This window comes from Myotis myotis, unplaced genomic scaffold, assembly GCF_014108235.1.
Source record: "Myotis myotis isolate mMyoMyo1 unplaced genomic scaffold, mMyoMyo1.p scaffold_m19_p_2, whole genome shotgun sequence".
Classification (NCBI taxonomy): Eukaryota; Metazoa; Chordata; class Mammalia; order Chiroptera; family Vespertilionidae; genus Myotis; species Myotis myotis.
In genome coordinates, this window is record NW_023416324.1 from 185072327 (window position 1) to 185090682 (window position 18356).

General features: G+C 40.6%; 1 protein-coding gene across 9 annotated transcripts in view; it reads left to right on the forward strand.

Moving 5' to 3' along the window:
* PLD1 (phospholipase D1) overlaps positions 1–18356 on the forward strand; it is a 198297-nt gene that overhangs the window by 132632 nt on the left and 47309 nt on the right. For 8 of the 9 annotated variants that reach the window (XR_004973898.1, XM_036348126.1, XM_036348127.1 and 5 more), the window contains 5 exons: positions 6288–6416; positions 7145–7263; positions 8586–8699; positions 10811–10921; positions 14170–14258. Coding sequence is in view for 8 of the 9 variants with exons in the window: in XM_036348126.1 (XP_036204019.1) it covers positions 6288–6416; positions 7145–7263; positions 8586–8699; positions 10811–10921; positions 14170–14258 (562 nt within the window). In the remaining variant the exon portion in view is untranslated. The remainder of the gene's footprint in view (positions 1–6287; positions 6417–7144; positions 7264–8585; positions 8700–10810; positions 10922–14169; positions 14259–18356) is intronic. The other variant, XM_036348131.1, reaches the window with a different exon arrangement.

The window sequence follows — 18356 nt, forward strand, 5'->3', positions numbered from 1 at the left end:
AAGCAGATGCAGGCAGGAGCTGAGAAACTCTGGCTAGTGTCAGGCTGAGCAAGCCGATACCCATGGAGGTGACCTGAGGACACCCATGGGTGGTTTCCAGGTGCTCATAGGAGCCTCCTCCCTAAAAAACTGGATTTATGTCCAGTGCAGCATTGTTTTATTAAGAAAGAGAGAGAGAAAAAGTAAACAACCTAAATACCCAAGACATTAAAAATGGCAAAAACTGTGGATGAAGAGACATTTTATTTATTTGGCATAAAGCATGTACTTGATGTATATGTGGGCTCAGGATGACGCCCACATATGCATCAGAATCATAAGAACATACTGAGTGTTTCACCCCTTGAGGGATTGTGCTCTTCTGTAAACTGTCATTGGGGATATAAAAATAAATGTATATGATTCATTTGTTTCATTAAATAAGTACTTACTAAGCTCCTGGTATATGCCGATCACTGTTCTAAGTTACTAGGGATCTGCAGTGAACAAAGCAGATGAAATTCAATTAACTAGTTGGATGTTAAGGATGAGAATCCTATCTAATAAAGAGGGACTATGCTGATTGACCCTCACACCATCACAAAGATGGCAGCACCCACAGCCAATAAGGAGGGAATATGCTAGTTGACTGCTCCGCCCTCAAAGATGATGGTGCCCACAGCCAATAAGGAGGGAATATGCTAATTGAGTGCCCTGCCCTCAAAGATGGTGGGGCCCACAGCCACAAGATGGCTGGCAGGGGAGGGCAGTTGTGGGCTATCAGGCCAGCAGGGGAGGACAGTTAGGGGCAACCAGGTCAGCAGGGGAGGGCAGTTGGAGGTGATCGGGCCCACAGGGGAGCAGTTAGGCATCAATCAGGCTAGCAGGGAGTGGTTAGGGGGTGATCAGGCTGGCAGGCAGAAGTGGGTAGGGGCAATCAGGCGGGCAGGCAGGCAAGTGGTTGGGAGTCAGCATTCCCGATTGTAAGAGGGATGTCTGACTGCCAGCAGTCGGACATTCCCCGAGGGGTCCCAGATTGGAGAGGGTGCAGGCGGGGCTAAAGGACACCCCTCCCCAGTGCATGAATTTCATGCACCAGGCTTCTAGTTGTATATATAAATATCTCATTAAACACAACATATCAGGTGGTGAGAATTATCATGGAGAATGGGGGAAGGGGGACAGACAGAGGGGAGGAATTACTATTTTATATCAAGTGGTCAGAAAATTCTTCTCTAATGAGGTGAGTTTTTTCAAAGAGAGCAAAAGGAAGAGAAGAATGAGGCTAAGAGAAGATCTGGGTGAAAGGGGTCCCAGCCAGAGGAATAGCAAGTGTGAGGGCAGAGAGGCAGGAGGGGATCAGTGTTTCCAGGACTGGGCCGGGGGACCAGGAATGGGGCAAAGTCCAAGAGGGCTGAGTCGATTATATAAGATCTTGCAGCCCTTGTAAGGGTCTTGGCTTTCCCTTTGAGTGAGATAGAAAGTCATTGGAAGGTCCTGAATGGAGGACAAACAAGGTCTGACTTAGATTTTTGCAGGCACATTCTTCACAGCAGACCTGGGTGGCAAGTAGTGACACATCTTGAGGTGGTGCTCACAGCATTTGCTGATGCATCACATGTGGGATGTGAGAGATGGAGAGGACTCTTTCCATGAATTACATTAAATTGCAGCTTCAATTTTTTAATATGAAAAAAAAACAAATTTATGTAAAAAAGGAAGCTCCTTCTGGAGCAGCGCTTTTCAAAGCCTGTTCCTTGGGCCCTGATGTTTCTCAGGGGTCCTATGGAGGATACTGAGCAGATGGGCCCCAGACCTCCCACCTCTGTTGGTATTTGATTCAACCAGAACCATCCTGCTTGTAAATTTTTATGTATTGGAGTTCTGTGTGGATTTGCATTAAAAAAGAAACAACAAACTAAGTTTCAACTATTAATAATAAAGTAAGTTTAAAGAACATAGCTCTGTATTTAAATCACATAATGACTTAAACCTATATTGTTTTATAGGAATTGAAACACAAATCAAGCATAGAGTAACTTTTTATTAGAAACTAAAGGCCCAGTGCATGAAAATTCGTGCACTTGGGACGGTGGTTCCTCAGCCTGGCCTGTGCCCTCTTACAGTCTAGGACCCCTCGGTGGATGTCCACCTGCTGGCTTAGGCCCACTTTCCAGGTGTTCGGGCCTAAGCTGGCAGTCAGACATCCCTCTGGCAGCCTGGGAGCCCTTGGGGGATGTCCGACTGATGGCTTAGGTAGGGAACAGGCCTAAGCTGCAGTTGGACATCCTTAGCACTGCTGAGGAAGCAGGAGAGTCTCCTTCACTGCCGCTGTGCTCACAGCCATCAGCCCAGCTTGTGGCTGAGCAGAGCTCCCCCTGTGGGAGTGCACTGACCACCAGAGGGCAGCTCCTGCATTGAGTGTCTGCCCCCTGGTGGTCAATGTGTGTCATAGCGACTGGTCATTCCTGGTCATTCCACCATTAGAGTCAATTTGGATATTACCCTTTTATTATATAGGATTAGAAACTGAATTTTGCTAAGTTAATAACTTGCTTTTTGGAGGCGTTGAATTGTGGTAGCTTCTCTACAGTGTCAGTTTTCCTGGAATGCATGAGGCCATGGGGAACACAGCGACCAGTGAACCTTATGCGTGGTGCACGCAGTCAGTATGGAGTGTGCACGCAGTCAGTATGGAGTGTGCACGCAAGATCACTATGAGTTTTCAAGCCAAAAAACTGCACCAAGATCCATTCATCTTAAATGTGATTAGTAACTATGGTAGATTTCTGTAGTATATATTGTAATTCAAAATCAGTCAGCCATCTTCAAGATGTCTTTTTTTTTCTTTCAAAATTATATTGCAAGAGGGAGAATTTCAAATCAGCATTTCTTTGATTGAGACTCTGTCATTTGAATTTTCCTCCTCTTATATTCAGTGACTGTTGCTATCTTTTTCATTTAATCAAAAATTAGACAGCTGAGGGGGGAAGTCATTTTTGCAATTAAGTTGAGACAGGTGTTTCTGTCGACGTAAGAGACATTCAAACCTGTAGAGAATTTTTATGAGTTTATCTGAGTCAAACTGACAGTAATTGCCAGGAAGCAAAACCTCAATGGATTGCGGAAGTGCTCTGGAGAACAGCAGTTTTGCAGTTAATCTTATACATTACAATTAAAGCAGGAGGCGTGAGGAGGGTCACTTGAAATCCATCCATGACCGATTAGGGAGGTAGGAGAAAGCAAGGCAGGGGAATCTCTGAGATTGGATAAAGAGTAAAATGAAGTGACAAATACTTGAGTTACTGTGATTACTGTTCAGAGTTGTATGAGCACCAATGAGGGGCAGGGACACACCCTTTCCCTGAACTTTTGCAGCCAGAGTCTGGGCCACTGAGGAATGAGGATTGCAGGAAACTGGCATGAAAAACCTGTGCTGAACAACAAGGCAGGTGCAATTATGAAATCAACTGGGAGCCAGATACAGACTGAGAGCTCCTGAGATCGGCGTTGCTGATGTTAAACGTCCTGTCTTCCTGCTCATTGGTACTCATACAACTCTGAGCAGTAATCACAATAACTATGAGCATTTGGCTCTTTTGCCTTAATATTTCATTTGTTCTTAGGAGGGCCCTGATTTGTTTGGAATAGTTTAGGCCATGATTAAAAACAAATTTGAATTATGAGCAGGTTGAATTCAATTAACACCAAGACAATTTTCTGAATCAAAGAATTCTCTTGGTTTTGTTTTTCTTATGATAACTGATGTTAGGTGAAAGATAATTTTTAAGCAACTGTATGTGTGTATATGTAAAACTTTAGCTTAGAGTTTTTCAATGGATAAAAACAAATTTTAATACCTATGCCCTTTTTTAATTTGGAATTTGTCTCATTACTTATCTCACTCTTGTCTCTCTTTTTTCTTTCTTTTATTTTATTTTTTAACCAAGTTCCATGCTTACTATAAAGAGCCTACAGGTGAGCAAACAGACCTGCCAGTACTTTGGCCTCTCAGTCTTATCGAGCAGGAAAATAAATCACTGGGAGAAGCCAATAGAATTCTGTCTTTAACATTTCAGTTTCATTCATATTTAGCACTTTAAGACAATTTCAATAACCGCTGAAGGTTAATTATTCAGTTTGAGCTAGAATATTCGTGGGGTGATTGCTTAAAAACCTTTGTTCTGGAAATGCTTATTGATTGCCTACTGAGTGCCAGGAGCTACACCAGGAGGGAGTGGATACACTCCCCACCCTGAGGAGTTTATATAGGGTGTCCCAAAATTCACGCAAGAAGTAATTTTGATAGAAAACACAGGTTTATAATTAAAAATTGTAAATTTTTTATTGATTCATAAAGTATACAGTATAGGGTTATGTATGGCATAGCACATTGGGTAAATAGCCTCCACAGATTTGCTGGCACATACGCAAAGCCGTGGCTTCATTGGTCTTCATTGTCCCTGCTCCTGGGCCATAATTGGTACTTGGTAATGCTTATCAAATTGAAGGGATTGAAATCAAAGGGCAACAGATATTAGAATCTGATTCAATAAACCAAGTAAAATTAGGCTTTTATTTGTTGTTGTTGTTGTTGTTGTTGTTGTTGTTGTTGTTGTTAATGCTCAGGCAAAATTCAAATCTTGCGTGAATTTTGGGACACCCTATAGATGAGTGGGGGCAGGGAGGGAGCATCCTTACACAATTGTGTCACAGAATCAGAGGTACTGGGGTGTGCAACTATTAATGGTCCTGTAACAGAGCTAGTGACTGTCTGTCCCTAACTAGGACCTGGGGTGTCTCTAGAGCATATGAATAGCTATGTGGCTCTTGAAGGATGATGAGATCAGGCTGGGAGGGAAGGAACAGCATCCCAGGCAGAAGGAAAAATGTGACAATTGGACAGAGACATGATAGACCAGCCTGTCAAACACAGTGAGGCATGTGATGGGCATGGGGCCTGGGCTGTATGGGGAAGAACAAAGACCAGAAAGAGAGAGATTGGTACCCCGTTTGGAGTCTTCTATGCACACGACACCCTTAGGATTTGACCCTGTGTAGGCAGTAGGTGATCCTGGAAGGCTTTTAAGCAAGGAGTCTGCAGTTTGAAAAAACAGTTCTGGGACAGTGTGGTGGTAGGGGGACCAGTTCAGTACTCTCACTGGCTACCTGGCTACTGCGTGTGGTACCATTTATTCATTCAACAAATAGTTTTGCTACCGATGTCTATATGTTAAATGCTTCTTTTGTGCTAAGCCCTACATCTGTGATTTGGAGTTCTGCTAGTCTTCTTGCTTAGTTGTCTCAATGGCCAATAGAGCCAATTTCAGTCCAAGTATTGGCCCCTGAGCAAAACTGTCCCGCAAAGCTCTTTGTGAAGTGTTGCAGTAAGTGGCTGCTTTTGTGCGTGTATAGTCATAAGCTTCTAGTCTGTTGTTGTGATGACTTTTATGGTTGTCATTTATGATTTCAGGAATATAGAATGTTAGAGCCTGAAAATCTTGGATGTCATCTAGACCAAAATCTTCGTTAATGGTGATGTTCACTTAGCTCAGTGATGGTGAACCTTTTGAGCTCGGCGTGTCAGCATTTTGAAAAACCCTAACTTAACTCTGGTGCCGTGTCACATATAGAAATTTTTTTTATATTTGCAACCATAGTAAAACAAAGACTTATATTTTTGATATTTATTTTATATATTTAAATGCCATTTAACAAAGAAATATCAACCAAAAAAAATGAGTTCACGTGTCATAGGTTTGCCATCACTGACTTAGCTGGTTAATTCCAGGGCTGGAGTGTGGGCTGTTTGCAAATTTGAGGTTCTTGCTTTTTGAGATGCAAAAGACAAGACTTCCATATTAGGCGTTTGCCACATTGACTGAGGAAAGAGAAGGGCATGACTTTTTTCTATCCTCTGTATCTATGCTAACATACAGGTCTCATGTTTCCCTACCTGACCCAGGTTTTACTACTCTCTCTCATAGTCCCTCCTAGCAAGTTCTTGATTCACAGTTAACCCTGTGGTCCTTTCTTCCAGTGAGCTGATAGATGGTAAACCTAAGAATGTTAAATTTCATTGTCACATGCGAACCTGGTTATAGCCCCAGCCGCCCACTACTAATAAACTTAAGGGTTATAAAACCTTGTCAGCCCACAGCCTCAGATGGAATAGAGATATTCTGCCCTAGTAATGAGTCTCAAGAAGGAAAGGTAAGAAGTCTCTAGGAGTTTCATAAATGAGAGCTGAGCCTCCCTCCCTGGGGCCCACCTGTACTGTCTCTGAGTGGGTCTTGCTGTGTCCACAGACACGGGCTCAGTCCGCAGTTTGCAGACAGGCGTGGGAGAGCTCCATGGGGAAACACGATTCTGGCATGGAAAGGACTACTGCAATTTTGTCTTCAAAGACTGGATCCAACTGGATAAACCTTTTGCTGGTGAGTTCCGTGGTAGTGGATGGCTGCTTATATTTTCTCTTTTTGCTTGTCAACATCTAACAAGTATGCCAGTGCATGATCTAATGTCTTGTTTTCTTTTGAATATTTGCTAAAACTTTGAAGAATATTTGCTAAATCATAATTCAGTCATATAATTAAGGATTGCTTATAATTATAGTAAGAAAAAAACATGAAATAGAGTTTACCTGTTTCAAACCACCAGGTTTTACATAGGCATACTTTGGGGGTAATGATCTGTCATTCTCCAAAAGATGGCACAATCCCTTTGATCATCCTTCTGCTTATCGTCTTCATTTTTAATCATTAAAGTGACACATTTTTAGGTTATCACTGTGCTTCTATGTCTAAGAGGAGATAGAGATGGCACTGAATATGTAGCCTGGCATTATCTCAACAGGGTAAAACAGGAAAATACAAGGTCAAGTACACAGCCTTAGGTAATTTGTACCAGCTCTTATCTTGTTTTGCCTAGTGACTATCTAACACTAAGGGAAGAGGAAACATATTTGGGGAGGTGCCTGGGGGACTGTGATCTATGCTTCACTTGGTTATGAGGTATTGCTCCACCCAAGCCAAGAAATATACACATACGTGAACATTACCACGTTCCCTTTGAGTTATCATAGTGGGGTCAGCTCTGGGGGTCAGATGGCTTCTGTCCCTGGTACAGAAGTTAGTGACGATTCTTGCCTGGTGCACCTGGGCAGATTTCATAGACAGGTACTCCACCCCCCGGATGCCATGGCATGACATTGGCTCTGTGGTCCACGGGAAGGCGGCTCGGGATGTGGCACGTCACTTCATCCAGCGCTGGAACTTCACCAAGGTACATGGATGGTCTTATCATGGCTCAGTCCACACAGAGAGACAGGCCTGGGAGAGGAGACACCTAGGGGGTTGGAAGAGGCCTCGGTGGCCACAGCTGTGCCAGTCATCTGCTGTCGGGTGCCTGGGAGTCAGAGCTCCTGGGTCTGTGGGCAAAAGGAAATGTTCCTGAACTTTCACATTACAGAGAATTTGGAGCAGAGAGGAATAGATGCTACGATCAGGGCCAGTGGTTTTCACCCTTTAACATCTTGGCTGCTCGGTGTTGATTAAGCATCTGGCCTGGCTGGTGCTCACCCGGAAGGCTATTGAAGGGGAAGGGGAGTCTTGTTTAGTTAGCTGAGCTCAAACTTTCAAGTCTTTCCAATCCTGGCATTGCACTAGGTTCATATTGGAGAGGGGTTCTGAGCCAATGTAGCCATTTTGTTTTTATCCCAATTGTGTCTTCTTTAGTTTGTCTTCATTACTCTTGGGAATTTGACCTAACATTCATAAGTTAAGTGCCTATCATCCAGGTGTTATTCAGATTCCTTTTTATTCACTTTAAAAAGTGAGGAGACATTCATTATTCTTCCTGGTAATTTGGGAAAAGACTGTTTCATCAAAAAATTACTGTTTATAATGCTATGTAAGTGGAAGTGATATTACCTTTAATCTACTAGGCAAGCAAAGATTTAAAAACAAAACAAAACACTGCTAATACCTACAATTGGGTTTTGAATTTTCGATGATCTTATACCCTGCTTCTGGGGGCTAAATTGGTACAGCACCAAAAAACTTCTTAAAAGGTATACAACCTTTTGACTCAGAAAATCTTTTCCAGGCATTTAAGTTAAGGAAATAACCAAATTAACTAATTTATTTTTATATTGCTTCCAATAATTCAAATAAAATGAGAAGTAACTGAAATGCTTATTAATAGTAATTTATTAAACAAGTTATGCTCTTTCCATACCAGTTGACACTGGAGTTATTTTAAAATGACATGTAGTGCTATATTGCTATGGCAAGATAGCTGCAACATAGTAAAATATCGGTTTACAAAAGAGTAACCCCCTTTTTGCAACTATATATCTCTATAACTCAATTATATTTAAGCTTTCTAAAGAATACATGCCTACTACAAAAGGTAAAAGAAATAAAAATCTCTGGGAAATAGAAAAAAACAACCAAAAATAATGTGTTACCTCTTCACCTAGAAACCTCCACTGTTAACAATTTTTTCCGTTTCAAATAAACCTGAATTTCTTTTATAATCAAAATGTAAAAGAATGGAACTGTTTTCTTATTTGAAATTTTTTATCTTCTTTTTAATTATTTTAGATTATGAAACCAAAATATCGGTCCCTTTCTTATCCTTTTCTACTTCCAAAATCTCACACAACAGCCCATGAGTTGAAATACCAAGTGCCTGGGTCCGTCCGTGCTAACGTTCAGGTCAGTCTTGCTTTTCTTTATCACAAAGTGCTACTGGGCAAAATGGCTCTTTCTGGACTAAGTGCCTGTGACATTGGTTTCATTCACATTTTTCAATGAGGACAACTCCCATCTTTCCAGTACACTTTATAATTGTACACATTGCTCCTAGAGTTACATAGCATTAGGTCAGCATGTGTGGCATAAGAATCTTCAAGGTAGCCTGCATTTTCAGAGTTATGCACCCTTGCAACAAAATTCAGCATACGCTTGAGTGGACGAAGAATTAAAACTTCTATTTGTTCAACCTTTGTTATTTCTACTAATGGACAATAATGCAGTTCTTTGGGGGTGATGGGAAATCAAAATATTTCCCAGTGTGATCATATTTATCTAAATTTTCCTTACGAGTTTTCTTTTGAGATACTTGACTATTTCTGTTCACAATTATATTTTCCAATTTCATTACACTGTTCATGTGATAAAATTAAATAAAGTGCTTTGCAGGGGGCTATTTTGTAATAAATGCCACACACTGAATAATGAAATAACGTTTTGAGGATGGCACAATCAATATTAGTAGGATTTAATTTTGAATTTCAGTAGCCTTATAGGTACAATTTTTTAAGTTATTGATTAGAGCAAGAATTGTACCAGATCTTTTATATACAGGGAAGGTAAAGGAGGTTTACAGTTGTTCATATGCAGAAAAAAACCCCATGTTAGTTAAATAAATAATAATACAAGAATAAACCCTATGTTTTGTGTACCCACAACTGTACCAGGTAAACCTACTTTTGCTGACCCCTTTATAACAGACAAAACTGATTATGAATTGGACCATTTTATATATTCCTAATAAGTATAGGTTATTATTTTTCCTTCAATTTCTGTTGACCTCTTGAAGCAAAGCTTCAACATTCATTTCAAATCAGGAATAGTAAATCTATTTTATAGTGATGCTTATGTGATGTCCTGTTATTACTTAGGGAAGGTCAAATAATAAATGTTTATTGAGCACCTATTATATGCCCAACATTGCACTGCAATACTAGTTAGAATGCTGACAGCCAGTGGTGTCTTAGTGTTGCAAAGCCTTCCCTGTCATAGAGTGTACCCTCCCATGCCCAGCCACAGTCTACTCGGCAGCATCGCTGACAGGCTCTGCCACCACTCAAATGCATCCTCTAATGTGCTCACTAGTGATAGCAAACAGTAACAGCACTTACTAGGTGCCAGGTCTCCTGCACACTCCACACTAATTCATTTGATTCTCTCCACCACCCTACAGAGCAGATACTCCATTTTATAGAGTGGAAATCTGAGGCACAAAGCAGTTAAGAAACTTGACCAAGATCAAAGCCACTGAATGGCTGAGCTAAGCTTTGAACCTAGGCAGTCCTGCTCTGTGTCAGTGTATTTAACACGTACTCAGGTGTCTGCGCTGGAAGCTGTTATTGTAATCTGGGTGGGAGCAGGTGAGTGTCTGAATGCAGGGGGGCAGCATGAGTGAGGAAGCTGAGAGCTGAAGTGACAGGGCCAGGATCAGACAGCTAATTAAAAGTAGAATCAAGATTAGATCTCTAAATGAATCTAATTGCTTTTTAGCATATATTAATCTGAACAGTATCTATTTGAGGGAAAAGGAGTAATCATATTATTATCAAGTTAGAGCTAGGGTGGCCATATCATATGGTTCATTCCAGGACTCTTTGGGGAGTGAAAGTGGCACTATTAAAAAATACACCATAGCACCAGGCACTCTGGTGAAATTGTGGAATTATCCTGGAAAAGAACAAATGGGCACCCCACTCAGCCACCAGATGAGGTACTCCTGAAATATTCGTGATAGAAATGCCTTATGGCTTCCCATTTTGATTGACAGTTGTGTTGAGTGGGAGAAGAAGTAGTCAGGACTTGGTTGCCAGCTGGGCTCCTTCGTTATGGGTTATGTCCAAGGACCAGTACCCCGTCGACCTACTCTCCCTTGACCCACACATGACACTGAAGCCATTGTATTCATTTAGTTGTTTAACAGCAAAAGGATCAAAAGGACTGACTTCATTGTATCAGTGCATCTGGCATAATCTCCATTGTCTTATGTTTGCTCGTTTCTGATTGCTGCCTCCTAGTTGCTGCGCTCTGCTACTGATTGGTCTGCTGGGATAAAGTACCATGAAGAGTCCATCCACACTGCTTACGTCCACGTGATAGAGAACAGCAAGCACTATATCTATATAGAAGTAAGTCTTGCTCGTGTAAATTGCTGTAACAACCTTCCTTCCCATCAATACCACACAGAAACTGCAGGGTCCCTGAACTCAGAACCTCCTGTATTAAGTGTATGTTAAGATGTAAAGAGGCCTTGGGACACGTGAACTTTTACTTCCCCAGCATACCTGACATTTGTTTTGCATTTTCATTAACTCAGGACTCTAATAGGAGTCCCCAGATCCCTGTTATTAAATGTGTCAACTCATTGTAATATTATTAGCCAGGTATTCCCCAACATGGATGTATAAGTTTAGATTTGGCTGGAGTTGGAGGGTGAAGTGTGAGGCACGTACTGCTTCAGGGGAGCAGGCACAGGGGTAAGTTGCTAAAATAGAGACCCCTGGATGCCACTGGTTCGGGGATGTTTGCGTAGGAGAGTGCGGCAAAGGAACGTGGAAAAGGGAGACGCAAGAATATTGAGGGCAGGTACCACCTTCCTCAGTTCTGTGTGAACAACTATTTATTACAAAGCTTTTGCAGATCCCAGAGTTTGTGTTCAAAGAATAGGAGGAAATCTAGGGGACACTGGGTTTACTCTGGGAACTTTACTAGCACTTCCTAGTCCCTCCTAAGCTACCTCGGAGCACTTGGAAAATCCTGACAAAATAAAAAGTCATGACAATGCAACAATCAATCAGAGCACATCTCCTTCCTTTATTTTAGTCTTTTCTTTTCCACTGAGTATTGTAAAAATGTTTGGAGGGAGATGCAGTAGCTGGAGAAAATCATTCTAGCCCTTTCTTCCTCCCCCTTGAGTTTTGGCCCTCTCCCCTTCCACCCAGTGACAATTTATTCAAGGCAAGTAGGAAAGAATTAGAGATTTATTTATTTCACAGACGTGGAGAAAGAGAAGACTGAATAAAAATATTGGCAGGCTGAATGCAATGTGGTATCCCGGATAGGATCGTGCAACAGAAAAAGGACATTACTGAACTCTGGATAAAGTCTGGAGTTTAGTAATGCTGATATGATTAGTGTAATTGACTTCAAAATGTTTTAACATAATAATGTGAGTTGTTAACAGCTGGCTCACCCATTACCCAGAATCCTTTTGCTCTATCTCTTTTTGGTAGCAGTAAGTCAGCTTTTCTTATTAGTGATACCCCAGTACTAGTGAGATCAGTAATGCCATGATGATACTAGTACACATGGGTGAAGATAATAACCAGGTTGACACACCTCTAGGCAAGGTAAGCGGTCAGCATTCACCCTGCTCTCCCCGCAAAAGAAGTAAGGACATGACATGTGGCCAGTGTGTGTTACAGCTGCTGAGCAATGCTAAGCTTCTCTGTAATATAAATTCAGAAAAACAAACATGGTTTGGTTGCCACTGAGATTTTGATTGTTGGATGCCCTAAGGCAGCGGTCCTCAACCTGTGGGTTGCGACCCCTTTGGTGGCCGAACGACCCTTTCACAGGGGTCGCCTAAGACCATCCTGCATATCAGATATTTACATTACGATTCATAACAGTAGCAACATTACAGTTATGAAGTAGCAACGAAAATAATTTTATGGTTGGGTCACAACATGAGGAGCTGTATTTATTTATTTATTGTTAGTTTTATTGCTTAAAGTATTACAAAGGGTATTACAGATGTCTCCTTTTCCCCCCCACCCTTGACAACCCCCAGGCCTCCCCTACCCACCAGTGTCTTATGTCCATTGGGTATGCTTATATGCATGCATATAAGGAGGAACTGTATTTAAAGGGCCAGAAGGTTGAGAACCACTGCCCTAAGGGGAAACACATTCTCAAATGAGTTCTGCACAGTGTTCTCTTGTAAATTTGTCTTCTGGAGGCAGTTTACAGGTTTAGGCACTTAAGTGTAAAAAACGTGTATAGTAATAAACATGAAAGTGTTGCAGAGGGATGATAATATATTGACTCATTGCTTATATGTCTCTTTAAGATGATTAGCAAAGGTTACTTGGTGATGACTCTACTTTGTTATAGGTGTATTATAACAATGTCTAAATAAAATATGTAATAGTGATACTATTTGTATCTAATTTTTTGCATTCCTCTATGCAGCAGCTAAATCTTTTATACCATTATAATAATGTTGTATCCTAGTTTTTTAGTAGTAGTATTGTAGAATGTTTTATAGATGCATAAATAAGAGAAGTACTTAAACAAAAAAGATATAACAATATTTCTCTTTCTATTTTATTGGTATACGTACAAGAGATTTTAAGCTACTTAAAATAGAAGTTGAGGAATTATAAGAGACTCAAATAAATGATCTAAAGCCAAAGCATATACTAGTTAATAATGGAGAAAGGGTGGAGAAAATTAGATCATGGCTCTGCCATCTACCTGTTATAAAGTAGACTTGCCATAAGAAAGAATGTTTGCTGACAGAATTTTTTATTAAATTTATTGGGGTGACATTGATTAATAAAATTATATAGGTTTCAAGTATATAATCTATAATAATAAAAGCATAATATGCTAATTAGACCGGATGACCTTCCGGATGAAGCTGGGGCTGCAAGGAAAGCCAGGGTCCTGGGTGACAGAGGGGAGCCAGTGCCGGCAGCCGGGGGAAGGAAGGCCTACTCTTGCATGAATTTCATGCATCGGGCCTCTAGTTCTGTATAATACATCATTTGTATATTATATTGTGTGTTCACCACCCCAAGTCAAGTCTCCTTCTGTCACCATTTATCCTTCTTCACCCTCTTCTACCTCCCCGATCCCCCTTCCCCCTGGTATTCACCATATTGTAGTCTGTCTATGAGGTTTTTTGTTGTTGTTTAATTCCTTTACCTTTATCACTCAGCTGCCCCTCCCCCTCCCCTCTGCCAGCTGTCAGCCTGTTCTCTGTATCTAGCCAAGATATAATTTTTAATCATAAGCATTTATGCAATGTGTGAATCTGAAAAAAAAATTCGATGTCCCTTAAATTTGGAATGTTCCTACCACTCAAAAAAGATAGCCTACAAGGAATGTGCATGATGAAATAATTGTTTAGCCATTCGCTAAACTAAGATGCTACACCTGTTATTACCTGGGAATGCATAGGATCCAGAGTGAGATGAGGTTTCTTTTATTCTGTGTTTACTTTCCTCAGGTGATTTCAGGGGTCAGAACATGTCTGCTATGTGAAATGTTTTTTTTTTAATATCAATCTAGAGTATGTTATACACCACATTTCCATATATATTACTAAGATATGAAAGACTTACATGGTTATCCTATTGATTTTTCATAGAACCAGTTTTTTATAAGCTGCGCAGATGACAAGGTTGTGTTCAACAAGATAGGCGACGCCATTGCCCAGAGGATCCTGAGAGCTTACAGGTACAGTGCTTGGCATTTTGGCAGGAGTGTGACTGAAGATCTTGCATTTACTGCTAAAAAGACTTTTTGAAGGCCCATTTTTAAAAAACTGTCTTTGTCTAGCAGGCATGATTTAGTTCAGCGAGCAGTAGGTTATTGATTCCTTAAGTCTGAGTCAGTGACCGAGAACTTTTGAGTCCATTTTTTGAGGGAATGTGAATTCTTCCAGAGCACAGTCATTTTTTCCTGGCAGGTCTCTTTCCCACGCAGATTTGTGATCTGATTTTTTTTTTTAATAGCAGGCAGTGAGCTGTGTTTACTTAAAAACCAAAACAAAATAGTTATAATGTTTTTCCGTGAGTTATATTTAAATTCTTGTTATCATCTGTCTTATTTCTTCAGCTCATGGAATTATTTCTTTAATAACACTTTTATTCAAATATAACTCACATGCCATGCAATCTACCCACTTGAAGTCTACAATTCAGTGAATTTTAGGATTTTCACAGAGTTATGCAACCATCAACTAATCAAATTTAGAATATTTCCATCACCCCAGGAAGAAACCTCATACCTTTGTCATTGCTCATTCCTTTTCCCCTTAGCCCCTTGCAACCACTAATCTATTTTCTTTTCTGTAGACATGCCTGGTCTGGACATTTTATATAAATAGAATCATATAATATGCGTTCTTTTGTGATTGACTTACTTCACTTAGGGAGTTATCTTTGGAGAAATGTCAATTGAGAGTTCTTGCCCATGTTTCAGTGAGGTTGTCTCCTTGCTGAATTATTAAGAGTTCTTTATATATTCTGGATACGAGTATCATATCAGATTTATGATTTGCAAATATTTTCTCCCACTCAGTGTGTTTTCTTTTTGCTTTCCTGATAGTATCTTTTGAAACACACACACACAAAATTAATTTTGGTAAAGTCCAATTTATCTATGTTTGTTTTTTTTTATTGCTTTGGTATCAGAGCTCCAAAACCAATGCCCAATTCAGGACAATGAGTCTTTACTTCTCTTCTTTTCTAAGAATTTTATAGTTTTAGCTCTAACATTGAGGCCTTTGATCCATTTTGTGTTATTTTCTGTGCATGGTGGGAAGTAGAGTTTCAGTTTTATTCTTTTGCATGTGGGTATCCAGTTGTTTCGGCACCATTTGTGGAAAAGCCTAGTCTTTCCCCACTGAATTATCTTGGTCCCCAGGTCTATTTCTTGCTATGGCTGACTGTAGCTCTGTGTAAAAACAGCAAATCAAACAAATAAAACTATTCCATTTTTTTCACTTCAATTCATTGAACAGTGGAGAATGTTAAATACATACCCATTTGGGGATTAAAACATTTTTTGACTTCCAGTGGTAGTTACTATATTTTCTTCACATAACATATGAAGATTTTTAGACCTGAAAACATTTAGTAACAGTAACTACCAGCATTTTACGTGGTTAATAACAGTTTATTTATTCAGACTCTTATTGAATCTTCACAACTACTTTTGAAAGTAGATTATACAGGTTTTGTTGCTATTATTATTATTGTTGTTGTTGTTGTTGTTGTTGTTGTCCCTGTTTTTAGAGTTAAAAAATGATGATGTGACTTTTCTAGGCCACTAACAGCAATAGACAAAAAAGGTTTTGAGTTCAAGTCCTACCCAGTGCCTTCCCCACATCATGTAACTCTAATTCATTGATGGCTAGGATTAAGGACCCCTTTCATAGTTGCCCCAAATTAAGGCAAGAGGATTGGGCCTTTGTTTTTCCCTCCTCCCATTTACCGGTTATTACATGCGGGCTGACTAGGGGAGAAGGGCATGGCCATGGGTGAAGCATGGCCTATGGTGGACAATTCTTGGAGAAGGACTTCCTTGTGAGTAGTCAGTGTCCAACACAGTGGCTGAGGGAATGGTTGTCTCTATCCCACGGGGAGAGCATCTGCGCAGTGCACCAGCACCATAAAACCTACCCCACCTGCAGGGCGTACAGTGGGCCCCAGCCTTTACTACACATCAGAATCACCAGAGGACCTTTCCAGAAATATAGAGAGCTGGACTCAACTCTAGGCTGAATGGATTTAACTTCCTGGAGTAGGGCCCAGCACCTATACTTTATACTAGTAATGTTCAATAGGTAACTCTAGGACATAGCCAAGATTGCTTAGTGCTTATCTAGAACAGCGTATATGGTCATAAATATAAATAATGGTCTGTGCTTTTACAGGTGACCTTTGTCCTTTGCTTTCCCACATACTTTTTAAAAGAAAGTCACCATAGGACCTATTTCTGAGATGACTTTTTTAAAAAAGTCTTGCTTGCAGTTAGACATTCATGTACACAAATATTTCTTGCATTCTTGCCAGCCCTCCAATTCTATGGGTCAATTTATATCGTATTTTCAAAATTACATTATATATCTGTCAACTCTTGCATTTTATGATTCAGGGCTGTCCATTTTATCTAGAAAGCGCATTTGACAAAAAGGAAAAATGATTTTCTCATGAAATTGGAAGAAGTCACATTAAGTTGACAAGTGAGCTCATTGGGCTGAGCAGTGAGTCATGAATTTTGGAGATGTGAACAGGTCATAAGGAGAGTAGCTTGTGCGTCCTCAGACTCCACTTCACTCATCCCAGTTATTAGTTCCCTAGAGTGCATGGTCTCATAAGTACCTGTAAGATTTCTTCTTAAGTGTTCGGGAGCCTGGAAAAATATTGTTCCTTCGTGTATTGCTCTGTCTTTAAAAATCTGGACTACTTCTAAAATCATAGCATTTATGGCTGGAAGGAACCTTAAGCTACTTTCTGATTGAATATTTCCTGGTGAGACTATGGGCTGCTCCTGAAAGGAAAAGGAATCCAAGAGAGCATGGAAAGGTAGCTTCTGTTGCAGGTCATGTCACAGGCTTTGAGGTTCACAGAACGCATTCAGGACTGGCAATTTCCCCTACCCGGGTAGCTCAGCTAGTTAGAGTGTCGTCCCAATATGCCAAGGTTGTGGGTTCGATTCTCGGTCAGGTCATATACAAGAATCAACCAGTGAATGCATAAATAAGTGGAACAACAATCAATGTCTCTCTTTCTCTAAATAAATAAATAAATAAATAAATAAATAAATAAATAAATAAATAAATAAATCTTAAATAAATAAAATAACAAAGACTGGCAATTTCAAGCTTACTCTGTAGACAATAGAAAACAAGTCGATCAAATTTCAAATTAGCTGTGGATCCTTTACCTCTGATATCTCCAGCCTCACTTTCTTTGACAGTCACATTTCAAAATGGTATGTCTATCACACTTTCAAAGTTTTAGTCGATTTACACACATATTCTGGAAATATATTTTGCATTTTCTCCTTCTCTGTATCTCCACATTATTGTTCCTCTCCTGTGTTAATTGCACCTATAAAATATATTTCCATTTAATGAGTTCAAATCCGTGAGCTTGTATACTTAGGGAAGGTAAAGGTAGAAGTGAGAAGCTCATCTTGCAGGCTCCCTGCAGTGGGGCCCCACCTTTTCACTGAGGGCCAGGAGGGTGCCACCCCACGCTTTCCCTTCCCCCTCTGCTCATTGGCTTCTCTGCTCTCCACTCTTCTGAGACTCAGAGCTTCCTTGCCAACGTCACGTGCCTAGCAACAGTATAATTTTGGCTGTTGGAAAAAGAATAGAACATAGCGCAAAGCAGATGGAGGGAAATGACAGGCAGCATTCGGCCAGCCTGACCGAGGAACACGGGCTGTCTTCCAGGTCCCTCCCATCCTCGAGAGAAGGAGTCTTTAAATTGCCAACTCCCTCCTTAGGGCTGCGCCTTCATATTTCTGCCTGTGCTGGAATCCAGCCCCACCCCAGTTCCCCGAAGTGTGTTCACTGCTGCCCTCACTTCCTCCTGGTTCCTTCTCAACAGCCGTAATTCTTTACAGAAACAGGTCTTCACAGAACTTTCATGTTCTGACCCATGACCTAGAGTCTAAGAATATTGTCCTTCGTGTGCTGAACTAAGAATAGCTGTGGGAATCTGCAGAAAACGAAAAGTTCTGCTCTAATGCGAACTAGTAAAACTGTCTCAGAGTTGAGACCAGCTCCCAACCCACTTGCAGCCTGTCTTTGACAACTCA